The following is a 20,992-nucleotide window of genomic DNA, read 5'->3' as shown; positions in this document are numbered from 1 at the left end:
TAAATCTATAGTAGATTTATGTAATTAAAAAAGAAAATGAAGTTAAATATATATATAATTATATATTTTTAATTAAAATAAAATTTACTTTAAAATTAGGATAGGATATTTAAAATATTTATTTTCATATTTTATTAATTATGAGAAATTATTTATAGAACACTAGCTAAAAAAAATTTATATATGATATGACATAAATAAGAACATACTTATAAATCAGTAGATGACATATTCATGATTGTGGAAATTATATGTATTAATTTGATAGGCGTAATTTCAATATAAGATGCTCTTGCTCTTATTCTTACTAGTCAAAGATAATAGGTGGTACAGTACTTTGTACTACATATAAGTGGAAGTTGCTTGGTGAAAAAAAAAAAGGAAAAAAAAGCACATTACTCATAAAAATAATGTAAGATGTAATAATGAAGTACACAATGTGATTAAAATTTATGTGAATGGAATGCATTACTGTTATGTAGTACATACAATGACGTATAGACGTCAAAAGAATATAAAGTACTTATTTTTTTTTCATTGTTATCATGGGTTCCAGATTGAGGTAAATAAATTTTTTACTTTCAACTTTTTATAATAAAAACTATTTTATGGATATTTTACATGTGTTATTTCATTTTTTTTATATTTTCACTATATTCACTACACAATTCATTTTATGTAATACATAAATAAGTGAAAGTAACATCTGCCTAAAAGATATTGTTGAAATGTTTTTCAATTAAAATTCAATATATTTCAATTAAAAAATTAAATTAATATATTTTGCATTATAACTACAATTATATATATATATATATATATATTGATATTTTTAGGGACAATGTACAACATCTTTTTGAATGTTTCTGTGAGATAGCCGCACCATTAGGAGAAAAACCACCTTGGATATTACAAAAATATCCAACTTCTTTTTTAGATGAAGAAATACTTAAATCTGTCCCTAAATTTGCATATCCATGTGAAATTGAAAAGTAAGTTTCAAAAATTATTTATTGATGTTAATATAATTAATTATAAAATTAAATATATTTATAATATAATGCAATATTATTATATTATTATATTTATTATAGTGTAATGGTGCAGCATTTTTCATTTGTGCTCACCAGTATAGATTCTAAATGGACCTTTGGATTTTGTAGACATGATCCTAAGACAGATACAGCTTTAGTAATTTTAAGTGCACTTCCATGGCATGAAATATTTTACAAGTTAGTTTATTCTATTCTATAATGTAACAAATTTAAAAAGATTTATATGTGTATATATAAATTTATTTTTTACAAATAGATTTTTAAATAATATTGCAACTTTAATGAGTAATGGTACTGGAGAAGAACTATGGAAATTTCTTGAAACTGTATATAAAAGTCCAGTTCCCATTCCTGGTAGTTCTATCTCTATTCCTGTACCAAATTCTAAAGTGGTAAATAATTTAATAAACTTATTTTTTTGTATGTTACATCTATTTTGTATTTTTGTGTCATTATATTTTTTTTATTGTTAATATTTTACAGAATTTTGTTTGCCAAAGTCCAAAACAATTTCAATTACCAAGTATACCTGAAAATGTAAGTTGTAAAAAATTAATTTGAAAAAATAATTTGAACAAGAAACTGCATGTATAAAAATTTCATGATTTTAGAGAAATTTGACCGAATATTATAGTGCAGTTGATGCTCACAATATGATGATTATATTTGCTTCTATGTTGTACGAACGTCGAATTATTTTCACTTCAAAACGCCTTTCAAGATTGAGTGCTTGTGTTCAAGCATGCAATGCTTTAATTTATCCTATGATTTGGCAACATATATATATCCCAGTTTTACCATTATCGCTAATTGATTATTTATTGGCACCGATGCCGTTTTTAATTGGAGTACCTACTCCAACACTTCAGGTATTTGAATAATAATAAAAGAAATTAAATAATTTATAAAGAGAATTATTGCTATTTTTCTTAATTTTTTAATGTTCTTTATTATACTTTGTAGAGAGTACATAAAAGTGACTTAGGAGAAGTAGTTATATTAGATGCGGATGTTAATATTATAGACTCTCCATTTCAAGATTTGGAATCTTTACCTCAGGATGTAGTTCGTATTAAATTATGATTTCATTTGTGGAATAACAATGTTATTCTTAAGAATCAAAATATATCTTAAATAATAAAATAAAAAGTTTTTTCGTCCCAGGTGACAAACTTGAAAAAGGCATTACGTAATAGATCCGCCTTACTCGGAGACGGTGTATCAAGGGCATTTTTACGAGCGTTAGTGCAATTAACAGCTGGTTATAGAGATGCATTAACATTAGAACAAGGACAAAGCATTACTTTTAATCAGAATGCATTTGTAGAAAGTAGACCATCGTCGATGCAACCTTTTTTGCGAAAAATGTTGGAATTACAAATATTTCAACAAGTAAAAATTTTTTTTTAAATTACTAAAAATATTTTGATTAAAATATATAAATTTATAATAATTATAATTATTTCAGTTTATAGAAGAAAGACTGAATATGCTTAATTCAGGACTTGGTTTTTCTGATGAATTTGAAATGGAGGCTTGCAGTTATTCTGCTAAATCTGGTAGCAAATTTATGCAGCAATATCGAGAATGGACTTATAATATGCGAAAAGAAAGCTCTGCATTTTTCCGCAGTGTAAAAGACAAGGTACATTAATTTGATAATAAATTTTTCTTTTTAAATATTTCGGAAGTCGGTTATCAAATTAAAACACATGAAATCAAATTATTTTTTGTGTTTTTGATTGCTTTCGATTTTAGGCCAATCCAGCTGTCAAATATGCAGTTAAATCAGTAAGTTTAGTGTATAAATTAAATTAATTTTTCTAATTATATGTTATTAATTATACTAATCACAGTTTCCGTTATATATATATATATATATATATATATCTTATATGTTGTGTTTACATACATGAAAGTAGCTGTTAATAAAATATATTAACAAAAACAACGAAATGAGAATAATAATAATAACATTAATATTATATTATTTATCTATTAAATTAATTTTATTATTAAAATTATATAATTATTTCTTTTAAAAATCTAAATTTTTCATCTTTAATTTATAATTTTTATTATAAATTATATAAAAATTATATTTGCAGGTAAAAGATAAAGGGAAAGATATGAAAACGGTATATAAAGGATTAAAATGGAAAGGTATAACAAGCTTTTATAAACTTTTAAAAAATATATTAAATAAAAATTTAATAAAATTTTTCCTATTTTTAGGACGATCAAACAGAAGTGAAACAAGTCTGAGATTCCATCAACCAAGATCAGCGCCTAGTTCACCTACATCGGATCGAAGACCTATTGATTTTTCATCACCGCCAAAATCTCCAAATGGTTTTACTGCTACTTCTAGTTATAGAAAAGATCTTCGAATACGTAATAGTAATTTCACCGATTCAAGGTTCGTTTTTGTATCGATTTTTTTTATTACTTATTATGAAATTTAATTTATATTAATATAATTTTAAAATTGTAGTAGAAAACAATATTCACCATTAAGTCCTAGTTCACCAGAAGAATCTGATTTTCCGCCAGAAAGAGTAAATATTGATTTGATGCAAGAACTCCGTCATGTAATATTTCCGAACACACCTCCCGTTGATAGAACAGTAAGTATATTTTTTATTTTCATTTGCTATATAATTTTTAAGAGCTTATATAAATTTCAATAAAAAGATATTTTATATCAAATATCTAGCATCAGCAAAAAATATTCAATTAAAAAAAATATTTGTTTAATTTGAATGTATTAAAAAGTATCGCTTATTGTGTATTAATGTATATGTCTATATATATTTTGCATTAATAGCATGATAATGATTTTGGATAAATGTATATTGAAATATGCATGTATTATCTCTAGATATTTTAACACATACTTAAAATATAAAATAATATAATATATAGATATTATATATGTATTAAAATGTTACATAAATACAAAAATTACTTGTCATAATTTAAAAATAATAATGTTGAAATATTATTTAAATATGCATGCAAAATAAAGAATGTAATGTTAATTTCAAGTAGTATATATTTATAAAGAATTGTATTAAGCACTTTTTTATTCAACAAAGAATGTTTCATGCGTCACTTTCAGTTGAAACCAGTACGCAGTTTAGACAGCTTGAGACCTGCATGGAGTGGGCATATACGGCACGGCCCTCCACCTAGTACAATTATTACAAATCCAACTGTTACTTCTTCTATAAAAACTACATCCTGTAGTTCATATTCCACTGTTGTCATTACTTCAGTTGATCAATCAAATTCTTTGCTAAATATCAATGATATATCAAACTCTCAAATTAATGAAAATAATAAAATGTTTTCATTCAATACTTTGGTCTCGAAACCAAATAAATCAAAAGAAGAAAGCGAAGAATCATCGCTTTTATCTGTTTCACAAAAATGTATTGATAACATTCAATCAAATAACTTTTCATCTGAAATTCTTAAAAATGAATTTACAAAATATGATGCTTCATTATATTCCCGAAAAATAAATATGAATCAATGTAAAAATAATTTTGAAAGATCAACTAAAAACTCTACATTTTATACTGATAATATTTTTCCAAATTATAATTCTGACTTCTATTTAAAAGAAAATGATCCTTTTGATACCAGTAAAGTGTTTATGCCTTCCTATTTGCAACCGGTCTTTCAAACTACAAATGCATCGTTATCTGTTAATTGTCACGTTCCATCCCATGCATACAATAATACATCTTGTTCTACATATTCAAAGGTAAACATCATCATTCATTATTTATTTTATGTATCTATATTTGCTTTTTCACGATCATCACAATCATTTTACCATATATTATTCATTTATTTTTTCTTGATTTAATATTTATAATTTTTTTCTTTTTTAATCTATTTTAAAATTTCTTTTTAAGAATATCTAATGTTTATTTTTAACATATAGTTTTTCTTATTTATAGGTTTCTCCTGAAGTGCCAGATTTAATTAGATTAGATTCGACAACAAGTACTGAAGATTTTGATCCACTACTTTCTAAATCATCTGAATTTACGAATACCAAACAAATGACTCAATCATTGCATATACCTGAGATGGGAGAAGGACTTAGTAATCCATTATATCCTTATTTTCAACCATTGCACAAAAATAATGATGAACAACAAAAATCTTCCGATAATGCCGGCGATATGGATTTATTGCAAGCGTATGGTTTGGATTTTAATAAATTTAGTATAAGTAACGGTGATTCACCGTCAAAAAATTCTACAGTATGCAACACATCCGAAAGCAGTATTAATATCGATAGTACATTCAGTTTAACACTGAATACACCTGCCATTAAATCACAAAATAATTGGACAAAATTTGAATAGGTAATAAATTTAATTATTATTCACATATCATAATTATATATGTATATAATGTTAATATTGTTTTTTTTGTTATTCATACATAAATGTATTATCGAATGCCTACAGGAACATAGTTATGAATAGAAGTTTACAGTAAAATGGTAAATGAATTGTAATATCGTAGCCATTAATAAAATGAAATAGAATGACTTGGCTTTGTAGCACAAATATAGTATCTTATACATTTGTATCGAGAAATGACAGAATAAGATTTGTAATATTTTCCAACTTGATTTTGTGTAATTTCTAAATTATTATTTCTTTAATTATAATTGTAAATTTAATAATAAATGAAATGAAGTTTGTTTCAATCGATACATTTAATTAAAATGCAAAATATAGTTATAAGAAAATTAATTATAAAAATATTATTATTACGTTTAATATTATTACAATGAATTCTTAAAATATATACATTACATACATTATATATGTATATCATAGAAAATATATTACTATATTACATGTAGTAATATGACAAAGTTATGTAATTTATGTTCTTGAATTAAATTTTTTTTGACATAATTATTTTCATCAGTAACTTGCATTTTTTCAGAATTAATTATCAATATATAAAAGAAATAATCGATCGAAACAAATTTAGTAGCAAATTATTAATTCATTATTAGATTTTAAATATATTAAAATTAATAGTTGCGCATATTGGCAATGCTTTATAATAAATCAATATAAAAAACAATTATTTCTTTTCTTTTGTAAAGTTATGTTTATCTATGTTTTCTACCTCATATATTTTATTTTATAAAATATTTATTTAAAAAATTGCTAATCGATCTTTTAAATCTGATTATCTAAATTTGCTTTCTATTTTTGAAACAAATCCTACCTATAATAAAAATTATTTTCCTGTAAAAATTATCAAATTATTTATCAAAGGGTAGAAATAATAAATAATAATGTCGTGTGATAAAATATAATTTAATAAATAAGAAACTAATATGGAAATGAAATTCTAAAATCTAAAAAAGTTTAATATTATATTGCCCGTAATACCGACAATGCATCAATGATTCGTTGCAATTCTCCTTCATTGTTTGTTAGTTTCTCTGTGTTATTATCTTGTACATCCAAAGGTACTTTAACATTATAATCAGGAATTTCCATTGTTTGCTTAATTTTATGAATAACATCTATTAATTGCTCCTGTTTTTTGCTAAGTTTCTCTATCTCCTTCTTTGAATCGATCAAACCCTTATGAACATATATCAAATTTTATAATTAAAAATAATAAAATTATTTTCCTAATTTATATTACTAATAATTATTACTTTTAGCAATAGATGAACTTGAATTTTATCCGTGATAGTAATGATAGCACATCCTGTTGGTGGTTCTGTTGTATTGAGTGTAGAGTAAGATAAAGTTTCTATCAACAATTGATATTCTAAAAGCTTTTCTTTTAAGCTATTAGAATTACATACAAGAAATGCTTCAGTCTTGATTTTATTTGGTAAATTATATGTTGCACGCGTTGATCGAATATTTTTTATTACTTTATTGATAAAATCAACATCTTTTTCTATTTCTTCATTCCTCCAAGAATACTATAAAATAATCATATTAAATTTTTTTATATTATTTTTTATATTATAGAAAGAAAATAATTAAAAAATTTTTTTAATACCTCTGTAACTTCTGGATATGGACTAACACAAATACTAGGATAAAATTGTTTTTTATGAGGCAAACGTTGATAAAGTTCTTCTGTTATAAATGGCATAAAAGGACTTAACAATCTTAATCCTATATCTAATGTTTTAAATAAAGTTTTCTTTGCTGCATATTTTCTTTTAACATCATCGCTTTGAAATACTGGTTTCAAATACTCCTAAATAAAAATATGATTAATTAATAATCATATATATAAATTATTTTACAAATAAATTATATATACAAACCAAATAAATATCGCATAAATCATATAGCCAAAGATTATAGCAAGCAGTAGTGGCGGTTGGAAAATCATATTGCGTCATTGCTTCATTACATGTCTTTATTGCATAACTTACGCGAGAAAGCATCCAAGAATCTATATTTGACTCACAATGTAACTGATGATAGAAAAATCAATTAAATTACCTTTATTTTATATAATTCAATATTAATATTTTATATGATTTTTAAGATTGATTTATTTATAAATCATTAATAATTATTAGTAAATCAATATAATTTACCTGTTTTTTCTTATTATTGTGATCATGTATTTTACAACCACATTGAGATAATATTTTACCTTTCTCTGCATGAAACATAGATCTTTCTTGATTATTATAAGATGCCATATGTTTATACCAACGATGTAAATGAGGATAGTTAGTAAAATCATTATCAAGTTCGATAAAGGTTTGATAAACTTTTGTATCAATTTGTGAAGGTTTATATCCATCTAAGTAAGAATAATCTGCCAAATAATTATTTAATGCTTCTTGCACACATTTTTCTTTTAAAGTATTTTGATACCAATCATTGTCACCTACTACAATATCATTTGTCTGCAAAAAAAAAAAAAAAAAAAAAAAAAAGAAAAAATATTATAATAAAAAATTTCATAAAAATTTTAAATATTCTCTATAGCTATTAATATTAAAAGGTTTTACCGATTGAACATCTTCATCAAAATTAGAATTTAAATACATAAGAGCGAATTTCGTCGCATTCCATATTTTATTACAGAAAAATCGATATCCCTGCACGCGAAGAATGTCAAGATTAATATCGCGGCCTTGCATCGTATAAGCGCAAAGTGCAAATCTTAAAGCATCAGTTCCACATTCGGGAATCCCTTGTGGAAAATCACGTTTTTGTCCCTCAATAGCATATTTAAATTCTTTTGGATCCAAATTTGAATTTATTAATTGTTTATGAAGATCCTAAATAAAAGTGATATATAAAATGATATATAAAATGATATATAAAAACAACAAATATCTTATTAAAATTTAAAAAATTATAGATAAAATACATACTTCTAATGATATCCCATTAATTACATCCATAGGATCTATAACATTTCCTAATGATTTACTCATTTTTCTGCCATGAGCATCTCGTACCATAGCATGTAAATAAACCTCTCTGTTTTAAAAGTATTTATATATATATATTTATATATTTAACATAATATGAAAACATTCATATATATATACATACATAAATATATATATTAAATTTTAAAAAATCAAATGTAAGAATAAAAATTTACATACTTAAATGGTAATTTTCCTATTAACTTTTGACCTAAAAAGACCATTCTTGCTACCCAGAAAAATAAAATATCATGTCCAGTTTCTAATAATGTACCAGGATAAAATGCTTCAAATTCCTCAGTCTAAAATATAATTATTTTATTTTAATATCAAATTATATAATATAATTTAACATCATATAAAATAAATTATTTGTATGCATACTTTATCTGGCCATCCGAATATCGAAAATGGAAACAGACCCGAAGAGAACCATGTATCTAATACATCAGGATCTTGTTCAACAATAATATTATCTACAGATATACCTAACTGTTTTGCAGCCTTTTTTTTAGCTTCATTTTCTGAATGTGCACTTACCCAATAATCATCATCTAGCTAACATGAATTTGTATAATAAAATTTGTATAAAAAAATTGTAATTTAATATTCTCTAAAATTACCTTGACTTTTATATTTGGATTAATTATTTTAACATAATAAGCAGGAATACGATGACCCCACCATAATTGCCGAGATATACACCAATCTGTGATATTTTCCATCCAATGATACCAAATTTTTTTATATCGAGACGGAATAATTTTTAATTCGCCGGATTTTACTGCATCTTTTGCTTTTGAGGCCATTTCGCTACATTTTACATACCTAAAAAAAAAATCATTAAATACCAATAAAAATAAATATTATTATATATGTAAATATCAAATTACCATTGAGGTTTCATTAATGGTTCAACAACATCCTTAGATCGACTACATATCGGCACAACCATAGGATTCTCTTTAATTTCAATGAATAAATTTTTTGCAATTAATTCTTTTATTATAGCTGCTCGAACATGGAATCGTTTCATACCCTGAAGAGATTTTATTAAAAAAAATATCAATTTTTATTAAAACAAAACGTATAATTTTCATGTGAAACTATGTGTACCGTAAATTGTCCATAATCTCCAATAATATTTCCAGTGTCATCAAAAATAGTTATAAATGGTAAATTATGTCTCTTTCCAACTTCGTAATCATTAGGATCATGAGCTGGTGTAATTTTTACAGCACCTAGATTGATTTTATGTCATATATTAGTGTTTTAAAAAATTTGTTATAAAAATACTAACCTGTTCCGAATTCCATTTCTACAAATTCATCAGCTATAATTGGTAATTTTCTATCACAAAATGGATGTTGTACATATCTTCCAATGAAATCAATATATCTACTATCTTTTGGGTGAACAGCAATAGCTGTATCTCCAAGCATTGTTTCAATGCGAGTAGTAGCAACTATTATTTTTTTTTCAAAGTCTATCACTTCATAAGCAAATAATACTAAAATTCCAAATTCTATTTTTTCTTGATATCCAGGAATTGAAAGTAATGTTCGACCAGTTAATTCGAGTTTATCAACCTGCATAAAACAGATAATTTGAAAAATAGATAATTAAAGTATTACTACTTAAAATTACTAACTTCTATATCAGAAATAGCACTTTTTAATGTGCAGGACCAATTGACTAATCTATTACTTCTATATATTATATTCTCATCATGCAATCTTATAAATGCTTCTGAAACAGCACGACACAATTTTGGATCCATTGTAAAACAAGCTCGATCCCAATCAAATGATCCACCTAATTTTCTTAATTGCAGGTAAATTCTGTCTCCTTTTCTAAAATTGATAAATTATACACAAATGTATATATTCAAATTATGTAAATCCATATTTAGACTTACTCTTCTTTCCATTTCCAAACTTTTTCTATAAAATTTTCTCTTCCTACATCATGGCGTGTTTTTTGTTCTTCTTTCCAAAGTTTTTTTTCAACTACTACCTGAGTAGCAATACCTGCATGATCACAACCTGGATTCCATAATGTTGTAAGTCCTTTCATTCGATTCCTAAAAAATTATAAAAATTTGTTGCATAAATTATTATATGTAAATTGTTAAATTACAATTCAAAAACTAAGTAAACTATATTACTTTTAAGAATCATGTAGTTCTAAAATATATATTGAAGCATTGCTTTACCATCTTGTAATAGCATCTTCTACAGCATTAGTTAAAGCATGTCCAAGATGAAGAAACCCAGTTATATTAGGTGGTGGAATCACCATAATAAATTTTCCTTTAGGATTTGGCTCTAATATATTCTTTTTCTATAATTAATAATAATTAAATATATAATTAAATAATATATATTTAATATATATTTAATATAAAAATTACAAAATAAGAAAATAAATATTTAATTTTTTTATCAAAGTATCTTTTAATTACATACTTTATATTCAGGTTTAAAAAAACCTTGTTTTTCCCACCATGCATACCATGCAGCTTCAACATATTTTGGACTATATGCATCAGGCATTGGACATGTAACATCTTTCTTATCTCCTTCAAGTGTATTTATTGTATATATAGCTAATTCTTTAGATTCTTTTTTCTTTTCTATTTTCTAAGAGTAAAAATATCTAGTTTGAATAAAAGTTTTATTTTATGGAAATAAACATGAATTGTTTAATTAATTAAAAAAATAAGAATATATGAAAAAAATTAACAATAGAAAATAAAGAAAATCAAAACAATCTTGCCTCATTTTTTTCTTTAATTTTTGGAATTTTATCGCTTTCTTTCTTTTCCTGTTTCTGCTTAAATTTTTCCAACTTTGCTTGTTTTTTTGCTTCTTTTTGTAACTGTTTTGCACTTTTCAGCGGAACGTCTGTTTCTTTTTTAATTTCCTCAGTTTTCATATCAATCATTTTGCCAATTTGTTATATTCTTTTTAAATATTCAATTAAATACATCAACATGACATACTTTAAAAAAGTATGATGTTAACTACACGTTTTCCACATCATCTACTTACTATTATTGCATGATGTAATAAATATAAAGAAGAGATTTCTCTTATAGAAGTTTATTGTATTTCTTTCAATATACGTAAGATGGCATGAAAATAAAAATTAAATAGTAGTTTTAGATCTATATTCGGATACCCAATGGAATAAAAAAATTAAAATCCCTAAAATAATTATAGCATTCATTTTCTTATATCAGATAATCGTGAAAGCATTTATAGATTTCAAGATATAGAAAATTCTTATCGTTATCTAGATTTTTAAATGCTATATTTGTTTTGAATAATTTTAAATATAATTTGAAAATTTCAATTAGAGTAAGAAAAATAAGTGTAAATAAAATGCCAATATTCAATTTAAATTATATGCATATTTGAATCCATTATAGAACTAGAAATATTAATATAATTTCAAAAATTTTTTAAATATTATGAAATAGGTTAAAGATATTTGATTTATAATTGCTGTTTTTTGGTTCTAAATATAAATTTAACGTTAGTCGTGAAATTGTTATATATAAAGTTATTGCATTAAGAAATTATTATTTATTTCATTTATAAAACTATTAATTTATATGCCATATATTGATAAAAATTTTGAAATATTTTGATCAAGCTATCTACATTTAATTTTGGCTTTTATTGTTATGTTAAAATGTAATTTTACCGGTTTACATATAAAACATGTTATGTACATAATATTGTATATGTACAAAAAAAAAAAGATTTTTTATTTAAAATACTATATATAAACCAATTCTTTGATACAATCTTTGATACAAAGTTTTAAATAAAAAAAAAATTGCAATGGATCGAACGAATATAGGAAATACATTGGGAAGAAATTTAACATCTCCGCGGAAGCGTATGTCGATTATTCAATCTTTAAGAAAAAATAATTCGTAAGTTTCTTACAAATATTTCTGGTTTGAATTAAAATTATTTATAATGAATTTTTATTTTATTTCTAGAACAATAAGTGTATCTGGACGATCAAATCAATCCGTACAAATAATATGTAAATCACCGAACCATGTAGTCGAGAGCTTTGGATCATCTTTACCTGTACTTGTTACAGAAGCTTTAACATTTGTAGATAGAAATATTGCAGTCAGTGTTAATATTTCAATAGATGGTTGGGCTTGGCTTGTATGTGGTCGAAGATTACTTGTATGGCAATGTAAGACTACCATTCATGATTCAAAACAAAAAAGAACTTTTAAAAGTCAGTGTCGAGAATTATTATTACCCCAAAGTGATTTAGCTCATAAAGCAGAATGTGTAGCTGTATGGTTACCTCCAGGCTATCAGGTATTAAAATCATTATTTATTTTTAAATTGAGCTTTAATTAAAATTTTTTAAATAATTAGGTACCTAGTTGTATGGCAGTTTCTCCTGAAGGTATTGTACGTTTTTGGGTTAGTGTTGCACATGAAGAATCTTCTGTAGAAACAAGTGCAGAACTTGCTGGACAAGAAGTTGATTGTCTTACTTACATTCCTGGTCATGGTTGTATTTTAGCTACAACCACATGTACAGTAGCATTGTTACAATCACAGTTTATTGGTGGTAAAAATAGTGTTACTTGTCAAGTTCTTAGAACAAGTCAAGGATGGCTAGGAGGTATAGGAAGAAGAATGACTTCTCTTATCTTTGGTGCTATACCTCAATCCCCAGTTACAGAAACAGTAAATTTCCTGTGCAATATTTTTATTATAATTTTAATAACATAATGAAAAAATGAAAGCTTTAATTTTATTTCATAGAAATTAGTAAAAGTTACTTGCACAACCTTAGGAGATAGAGGATCAAGAGTTCTTATTTTAGCTGGTTCATCTTTGCAATATTGGTCTTTTCCTTATAATGAACAAGAGAAAATAGAGTTTGATGAAGATATTGGACATATTATTTCACAAACTTTCCAAAGAAAAATTTGGGTATGTAAAATATTGTATATATAAGGAATAAGTGCTTTATTTATTTATTTTAATAATTAGGAATCAAGTGCATGTAATCCACAAAACATGGAAACCTGGCTGATTGATATGCAACCATGTAATGAAGGAATAGTCTTTTTAATGGCAGCTTATTGTGCTGATGCATCATCTTTTATTGAATTTGCATTAGGTGATTGAAAAAATGATTGAAAAAATAAAAATAAAATTATTATATTTTTTATTATATATTATACATTATACAATAATTAAATGTAGGTTTGATACAATTATCTGGTACAACATTAGCAAATACATTTAAATGGTTTATACCAATTAAAATCGATCCTATTTCATATCATAATGATGCTGAATCAACTTTAGTTTCTTATCGCTTTATATTATGTGGTTGGGAAGCTATTATATATAATCAATATAAAGTACTTGTTGTGAATTGTAAGTGAGATTATTTGCTTTGCTTTTTATAGTTATAAAATATTATTCAAATTTTTAAATGAAAATATTTTAGGTACATCTGAAAATGAACAGGACAAAATAGATTTAGTGCGAGGTGGGGATGATAGTATTCTTGGTGGTGCATTGTGTTCAGGAACTCCAGTTTTATTTACTAAAAACTTCGGATTAGTTTCTATTATGCCATCAGATTTTATATCACAAGATTTTAATATGTTCGTTTTCATTTTATTTATATTCTTTTAAAAATAAATAATTTTATTAAGAATAAAATAAATTTTTTTAGGAGTTACACAGATAATACAAGTGCTGATTATAATTATCGATCTAATTCGACACAAAATTTTACTAGTCTTATTAGTAATGAAGAAGTTCAAGATATGTTTTATAGTTCTGATAATTCTACGCAATTACGTGCTGCATTTCTTCTTAGTTTACGACAAAATAGAGTAAATTTGCTTTAAATTATATTATTTTATAAAATTATATTATGAGAAATATAATCATTAAAACAATTTTTTTCTAGGCACAATGTGAAGAAATTTTATCACAACTTTTTCCTTTGCAAGAAGAACCAATAATGGATATAGATGCTAATCTTGATACATTGATTTTAAAAGTTGCTAAAGATTTGATAGATGATTATCCAGCAAATGATCCACGTTGGTCAAATCATAGAGATTTGTGTAATTAAATTTTTTATGTATATTAAATATGATGTATATTATATAAATTTTAATAATCACATATTGTTTCCAGCCATGACAATAAATGCAGTTACTTCAATGCAAATACCTAATCAATTAGAAGGAAAACAGAAAGCTATAGATTTATTTATAATATTTTTAAAAGAACATGATTTATGGAATAGAGTAAGTTAATTTATTATGAAATTGTAATTGAATATATAAATCAATGGTATTATTATATTATATTTTTTGATTTAGTTTTGTGCTGTTACATATAGGGGAATAATTATATCTACACCATATGTTCTTGAAGAATACGCAGAAAAAATAATTGCAGCATTAACCATATATAATCTTCAAAATAAGTAAGTTTCTTCAAGTTATATTTTTATGGATTTTTTTTATGTTGAAAATTAATATAAATTATTTAAAGATATGCAGATATTATAGATACAATAATAGAACAAACTTTAAGTCCTGAATCATATGTATCTGATGAATTAACGGCTCGTGATATATTTTATCGCGAAGTTAGTACTGTGCATCGTTTTCTTCCTACTTTAGTGAATAATGCATCAGAGGTAACTCAATCTGAAAGACCTATTCAACAGGTAGCACATTATATTATGCAAGTAAATGCTATATTATTAGTAAGTACAATAAGTCCAATACGATATTAATAATAAAATAAAAATATAAAATTATTAAATACGCGCTAATAATAGGGTGTATTACACGAAGTGATGAAATACCGACAACATAATGCTGAACGATTTCTTCCTACAAGATGTTCGTATGGTATAACTGAATATCTTCCTTGGACAGCAGCAATTGGAAGACATGGATTAAGAAATTGTCTTACTACAATGGTTAATATTTAGATATATATAATTATCTTTTTATTGTAAAAATTGTTAAAAAAAATCTTTATCAATATAATTTATTATTTTAGTATAATTTAACTCTTAAGCATGGCATAACTGGAACCAATGATTCAACTGTAAGGAACGAATTGTACGAACAGTTAGTGAGTTATATAGATTTAATATTAGATGGTCGAAAATGTCATTTGGAAAGTGTTAAGGGTACAGAAAAATTTGAAATACTTTTGAAGCAATATGAAACGGATCGAATGAATCTAATTCAACCATTGAGTATGTATTCTTATTTAAATTAAACAAATATTTGAAAAAAAAATATTTATAACAAATAATTTATAGTAAAAGAAGAACAGTACGATAATGCTGCAATGTTAGCTGAAAAATATTGTGATTTTGCATCTCTCATACAAATATGTGAATTAACTAACAATAAAAGTCGATTGGATGGATATATAAAAAAATTTGCAGCTCAAGATTTCGTGGGATTTTTATTTTCATGGTAAATTTGTTTTTTAGAAATTATTAATGATTTAGAAATATGAAATATTCTTATTTTTATTCTTAATATAATAATTTTTGAATGAACAGGTATGTAAAAGATGGTCGACAGGGTCAATTAGTAGAAAAATGTAGACGCGATGGTACAATTGAATTATCAGAAAAATTGGCTGAACATCCAACTTTATCATGGGTACAATCTGCTCTTATGGATGATTTACGTTTTGCTGCTAATACTCTTCATTCTTTAGCAATTCAGGAAAATGAATTAGTGACACGTAAGAAGGTACAAATATATTATATTTTATTTTTTAAGTTAAATATTTTTATTTATGAATTCATTTTATTTACAGTCCATGCTTTCTTTAGCAAAATTGGCTCTTCTTGCTTCGGATGATTTAGAAGAAGAAATAAGAGATTGTGTGAAAAGAATTGATAATGAATTGGCATTGATAGCTCATCAGGAAGATTTACCAACTCAATTACTTACGACGTACGGTTATGATGTAGAAAAATTACGAGTATTTACACCAACAGAATTAATTACGGTATTTTTTTTAATTAAAAAATATATTTATATTATATTTAACATATATATCAAATATATAATTGATACATCTGATTAGTTATATACATCTGATGATAATGTTGAGGCAAATGAATATGATTTTAAAAAAGCTCTTGATTTGCTAAAATACATGGAACAAGAAGATGAAAAAGTGTCTTTAAAATTACAAATTTGGGCACGAGCCGCTAAACGAGATCAATGGGATACTATAGGAAAGAATCCAGAACAACAAGTACAAGAAACTATATTTTTTAAGTTAATGGATCTCGCACATTTTATGGGTAAATTATTAATCATTTAAGAAAATAATTTTTATTTTTTTAAAAAAAATATTATTATTTTTTCTGTTTTATTTTTAATACAGGAGGTGAAGTAAATGAATTTCTTCCTCCAATTGATATGCTTTTGATAGAACCTGAATTAGGAAATCTTGCTGCATCAAGTAATTTTCAATTTTTGATAAAATTCGTATATGAATATGCATATAGCAATTATTAATCTATTTGAATAATTGTAAGTAAGAACAAAATTTGTATTTTTTAAAATAATAAATAAGTTTATATATAATAGAAATTATATTTTTTTTAGTAAATTATAATATTAAATAAAAAAATTCATAAATAATTAATAAAAGAAATGAAAAATTAATTTTTTTATTTTATATAATAAAATTTATATAAGTATTTGAAATATAAATAAGATAAAAATATATAATGAGATCAATATTACATTCTGATCTGCAGAATTATTATAATCAATATTTTGTTGATTTATTCTTATGATGAATCTTACTTGATCCGGTGTTTTACAATCTATTTCTGAAATTTTTATTATTTGTATATATATATTCATCATATTTGATATATTTTTTATATAATTAATATTTACCTGCACATTTATATAAAGAAGTTACATTTTGGATATGAAGATACAAATTAGGACATGCTGAAATACTGGTACATTTAAAGTGATCAGTTAATATAATTTCTTTATAACCAGCTAATTCTATACATTGCAAATTTTTTCTATTATTGGATTTAAATTCTATCCACATACAGACTTTCATTGTACCATAATCAAAAGTATGAATCTACAAAATTATAAAATTATTAGAGTAAAAATAAATAAAAATTATAAAAGTCATTGAATAGTATATTTTTTAAATACAAACTTTAATTAATATTTTTTTCATATTTTGTTTCCAATGTGAATGTATTCTATAAGTAATTGATTTTGAAGGACTTATATAATCTTCTATTTGGGGAATTTTTGAATTATTTAAGTCTAAAGTTGTTGCAGGTCTTAGTGCTCGTGGAACTAAAAATTTACATATTTTATATAAATATATGAATATATATTTATAATATTATATTAAGTAATTTAATAATAAAACATACTTTTTAACACATATTGAACAATAGCATCGATATTAGAATTTTTTATCATATAATCTTCATTTGATAAAATAAATGGTTCAAATAAATTTTCGTTATATCTTGATACATAATATACAAAATGAACATCTGTAAATTATTTTATAAAGAAAAAATTATCAAAATTTATTATTTTTTATTTTAATATTTTATTTTAATTTAATTATATAAAGTTCATATATTTACCTGGATGATTATATTTTAATTGATGTAATAACGTCATTATAGATTCTTTTTCGTTATTAGATATATGTGCTAATGGAACTAATAATATAACTACTTGTCCAAGATTTCCAATTATATGGTGCTTATGATTGTATTCCCAAGTATTATTTAGATAGGAAAACACTGTTTTTAAAACTTGCATATAATTAAATTGTGTAGACCCTAGAAGATATCATATATGATTATGATCAATTAAAATTATATATGAATATTTTTATAAAATATTAAAACTTACACATAACATTTGTAAAATTATTTAATGTTTGAAATGCAATTGATGGACTATTTGTAACATTTAATAACCATTCTCCTGAAGTACTATTTATTATTCCCATTTTTGATCCATACATTGATATATCTAAATCTTGTATTAAAATTCTAAACACAAAGAACTTTGGAAATAAAAATATAAAATATAAAATTATATTAATATACTTACGCAAGGAAATCTATCATATATTGTATTGTCCATGTACCGTCAAATATGATTATCGCTTCTATTTGTGGTTGATTTATTTGATGACAAGATAATTCAGGAAATAAATGATTTTCTGCATAAGTATAAAATTTTTCAGTTGCAAAGTCAACCATTTGTTGTAATGTTTCAGGAGAAATATACGCGATGCTTTTACGATAAGCTAATGTCTGAGCTATGGCATAAGTCTATTACAAATAATTCTATTACAAATTTGTATATTAAAGTATTATATTTTTTCTCTAATTTCATTAATAATCGTCACAAACCTGTTCATTTAAAATAGTCTTTGGTACTGCATATTGGAAGGTTTGTATTCGATCGCAAGCTTTTACGTTTGTATTGAATACAACACCTTCATATGAATAATACATTTCTAAAATTTGACTAAGACGAAGACTGTAAAAATCTTGAATCCAACTTTGTAAATAACTTGAAATTATCATTCCTGAAACAAATTGTAAATAAGTGTTTTATTAAGAAAATAAAATATTATTAATTTACCATCAATGCCTCCTATTAATTCAGCTCGAGTTACATCAAAATTTTTATATGAATTTGTGAGATAATAAATAGTTGGACGCATAATATTTTGCCAGAATCCTGTTGCACCAAAAGTCATATTATTTCCTAAAGGTCCTTGATACACAACCATTTCTGCTAATTCGCCTAGATAAAAATTCTTTGTATATTATATTATTATATTTATACGTCAAATCTAACAAATTTATAATTATTAGTACAATAATATATCTTGCCTGCAATTGTTGTTAACCATATATTATCAATTTTCATAGATGATGATTTTAAAGCATTATACCACATAGATGGTTTATGAATTATTTGATTTCTTGGAAGAATAAATTCAACTTCTTCTTTATCGTATTTTAAATTATATATATTTGTAGAATTCATTTTTAATAGATGAAAATCATTATTAAATAATATTTTGTTGGAATCATAATGTGCTGTATCTGAAGATGTCTCCAAATTTGTAACCAATTGATTTACAGCAATGTTTTGATGTTGAAGAGATGCAGCAATTGCTCCTATAATTATTCCAGGGGCAATAGTACCACATGGTGTCAAAATCACTCCTTGTTGTCTTGGATAATTCCATGTATCAGTAAGCATTCTACCTAAATAATAATTTTTTATTTTAATTGCTATAAATATCTGTTTTTTTTAAATAATTACCTTTTAATTTTTCAGTTTGAGGAATTTGTCCATATAATTTATATTTATTTTCATTATCAAATAACAAAATTGAACTTGAAATAGCCTGGTGAAGAATACAACGTTCTTCCTGTGAAAGTATATGAACTGGTAAAATTTCTGCTTTGCCTGGAATTAATTCTTCTATCAATTTGTGTTTAATACGTTGTATTCCAGTTCCACTGAATGGTAATATATTTTCTGTAGTTTGAATATTTTTGTGATATTCAATACCATCAAATCTAAATCTATAATTTATAAATTATGTTTATTATGTTTCAGTCAAAATATTAGATATATCAATAACTATATATATATTAACCTGTGTAATATTGATGAAGACATTACTCTCATATCTATTGTTGAATAAGAATATTTTTCCATCTTTTGTATGATATCAACCAATATACGTAAATTTAATGGAATAGGAGGATCCAATGTAACATTATTTTTATAACATTCTCTAAGTGACTTGGGTATAGTTGTTTGTGTCCATATTAATTGTAATTCTATTACAAACAAAATGCTTAAAATAATATAATTTATAACTTATATCATATTAATATTATAGTTTATAACTTAATTTATTTTTTATTAATTATATTTTATTAATTTTATTTTATTTATATTTATTAAAATATTTTATTATAATTTGTAGCGACTTACCGCAATAAATTATTAATAATACAATTTTATTAAATATCATAATTATGTTAGACATTTATTTTATATTATTGAAAATCTAACATTTATACCTTGTTATCCATATCTACTTAAATCTTTATGATTCATTGTCATATACAAATAAAAAAAAGATTGTACTCTATTTAAAACTTGATAAGATAATATTAATAGAAATATATAATTTTCTTAAAATAAAATTGCAAAATTTATACATTTTTTAATTATCAAATTTAATTAACAACTACACAAATATCTTATAAATATTAATTTAATTTAGAAAAGAATAATTAGATTTTTCTAATACAAACTTATTGACTTGTATAATAAAATGCATTGATATTT

At 24.0% G+C, this 20,992-nt stretch overlaps 4 protein-coding genes across 12 annotated transcripts; 2 read left to right on the top strand and 2 right to left on the bottom strand.

Annotated features, from left to right (window-relative positions):
- The first annotated feature begins 195 nt into the window (after positions 1-195).
- Positions 196-5,783, top strand: LOC107995798 (DENN domain-containing protein 1B). Of its 7 annotated transcripts, XM_062082329.1 has the most exons (16): positions 196-562; positions 837-992; positions 1,095-1,232; positions 1,312-1,447; positions 1,539-1,592; positions 1,667-1,924; positions 2,019-2,120; positions 2,220-2,447; positions 2,524-2,700; positions 2,814-2,846; positions 3,164-3,218; positions 3,291-3,474; positions 3,550-3,682; positions 4,177-4,827; positions 5,027-5,440; positions 5,546-5,783. In XM_062082329.1, the coding sequence occupies exons 1-15, from the start codon at positions 546-548 to the stop codon at positions 5,438-5,440; spliced, it is 2,736 nt and encodes a 911-aa protein (XP_061938313.1). In that variant the 5' UTR covers positions 196-545; the 3' UTR covers positions 5,546-5,783. The 7 variants fall into 7 exon arrangements, with proteins under 7 accessions (XP_061938313.1, XP_061938315.1, XP_061938317.1 ...); XM_062082331.1 differs by lacking the exon at positions 2,814-2,846; XM_062082333.1 differs by lacking the exon at positions 4,177-4,827.
- Positions 5,784-6,399: 616 nt separating this feature from the next.
- LOC107996013 (valine--tRNA ligase) lies at positions 6,400-11,602 on the bottom strand. 2 transcript variants are annotated; one of them, XM_062082326.1, is made up of 18 exons: positions 11,308-11,602; positions 10,998-11,171; positions 10,745-10,872; positions 10,448-10,612; positions 10,181-10,382; positions 9,830-10,118; positions 9,646-9,770; positions 9,423-9,568; positions 9,153-9,357; positions 8,914-9,087; positions 8,710-8,831; positions 8,470-8,578; positions 8,101-8,373; positions 7,678-7,995; positions 7,399-7,551; positions 7,125-7,328; positions 6,769-7,044; positions 6,400-6,691 (listed from the first exon to the last, which is right to left on the bottom strand). In XM_062082326.1, the coding sequence occupies exons 1-18, from the start codon at positions 11,473-11,475 to the stop codon at positions 6,476-6,478; spliced, it is 3,447 nt and encodes a 1,148-aa protein (XP_061938310.1). In that variant the 5' UTR covers positions 11,476-11,602; the 3' UTR covers positions 6,400-6,475. The 2 variants fall into 2 exon arrangements, with proteins under 2 accessions (XP_061938310.1, XP_061938311.1); XM_062082327.1 differs by lacking the exons at positions 10,998-11,171; positions 11,308-11,602 and having other exon boundaries at positions 10,697-10,837.
- A 109-nt stretch (positions 11,603-11,711) lies between these two features.
- On the top strand, positions 11,712-19,261 carry LOC107995977 (nuclear pore complex protein Nup133). Of its 2 annotated transcripts, XM_062082328.1 has the most exons (20): positions 11,712-12,475; positions 12,545-12,884; positions 12,945-13,262; positions 13,341-13,511; positions 13,572-13,701; positions 13,788-13,964; positions 14,038-14,197; positions 14,269-14,431; positions 14,509-14,668; positions 14,742-14,854; positions 14,930-15,036; positions 15,105-15,321; positions 15,397-15,540; positions 15,624-15,825; positions 15,892-16,051; positions 16,141-16,336; positions 16,404-16,598; positions 16,677-16,899; positions 16,983-17,131; positions 17,207-19,261. In XM_062082328.1, exons 1-19 carry the CDS (start codon positions 12,381-12,383, stop codon positions 17,114-17,116), a joined length of 3,405 nt encoding a protein of 1,134 aa, XP_061938312.1. In that variant the 5' UTR covers positions 11,712-12,380; the 3' UTR covers positions 17,117-17,131; positions 17,207-19,261. The 2 variants fall into 2 exon arrangements, with proteins under 2 accessions (XP_061938312.1, XP_016909291.1); XM_017053802.3 differs by lacking the exon at positions 17,207-19,261 and having other exon boundaries at positions 16,983-17,191.
- LOC107995978 (uncharacterized) lies at positions 17,256-20,789 on the bottom strand. Its single transcript, XM_017053803.3, has 13 exons — positions 20,633-20,789; positions 20,289-20,475; positions 19,949-20,214; positions 19,510-19,890; positions 19,256-19,420; positions 19,021-19,199; positions 18,716-18,939; positions 18,512-18,654; positions 18,238-18,438; positions 18,016-18,141; positions 17,790-17,935; positions 17,507-17,708; positions 17,256-17,436 (listed from the first exon to the last, which is right to left on the bottom strand). Exons 1-13 carry the CDS (start codon positions 20,685-20,687, stop codon positions 17,291-17,293), a joined length of 2,421 nt encoding a protein of 806 aa, XP_016909292.1. The 5' UTR covers positions 20,688-20,789; the 3' UTR covers positions 17,256-17,290.
- Between the last annotated feature and the right edge of the window lie 203 nt (positions 20,790-20,992).

Source organism: Apis cerana, linkage group LG11, assembly GCF_029169275.1.
Source record: "Apis cerana isolate GH-2021 linkage group LG11, AcerK_1.0, whole genome shotgun sequence".
Classification (NCBI taxonomy): Eukaryota; Metazoa; Arthropoda; class Insecta; order Hymenoptera; family Apidae; genus Apis; species Apis cerana.
This window is presented reverse-complemented; position numbering and strand designations above follow the sequence as displayed.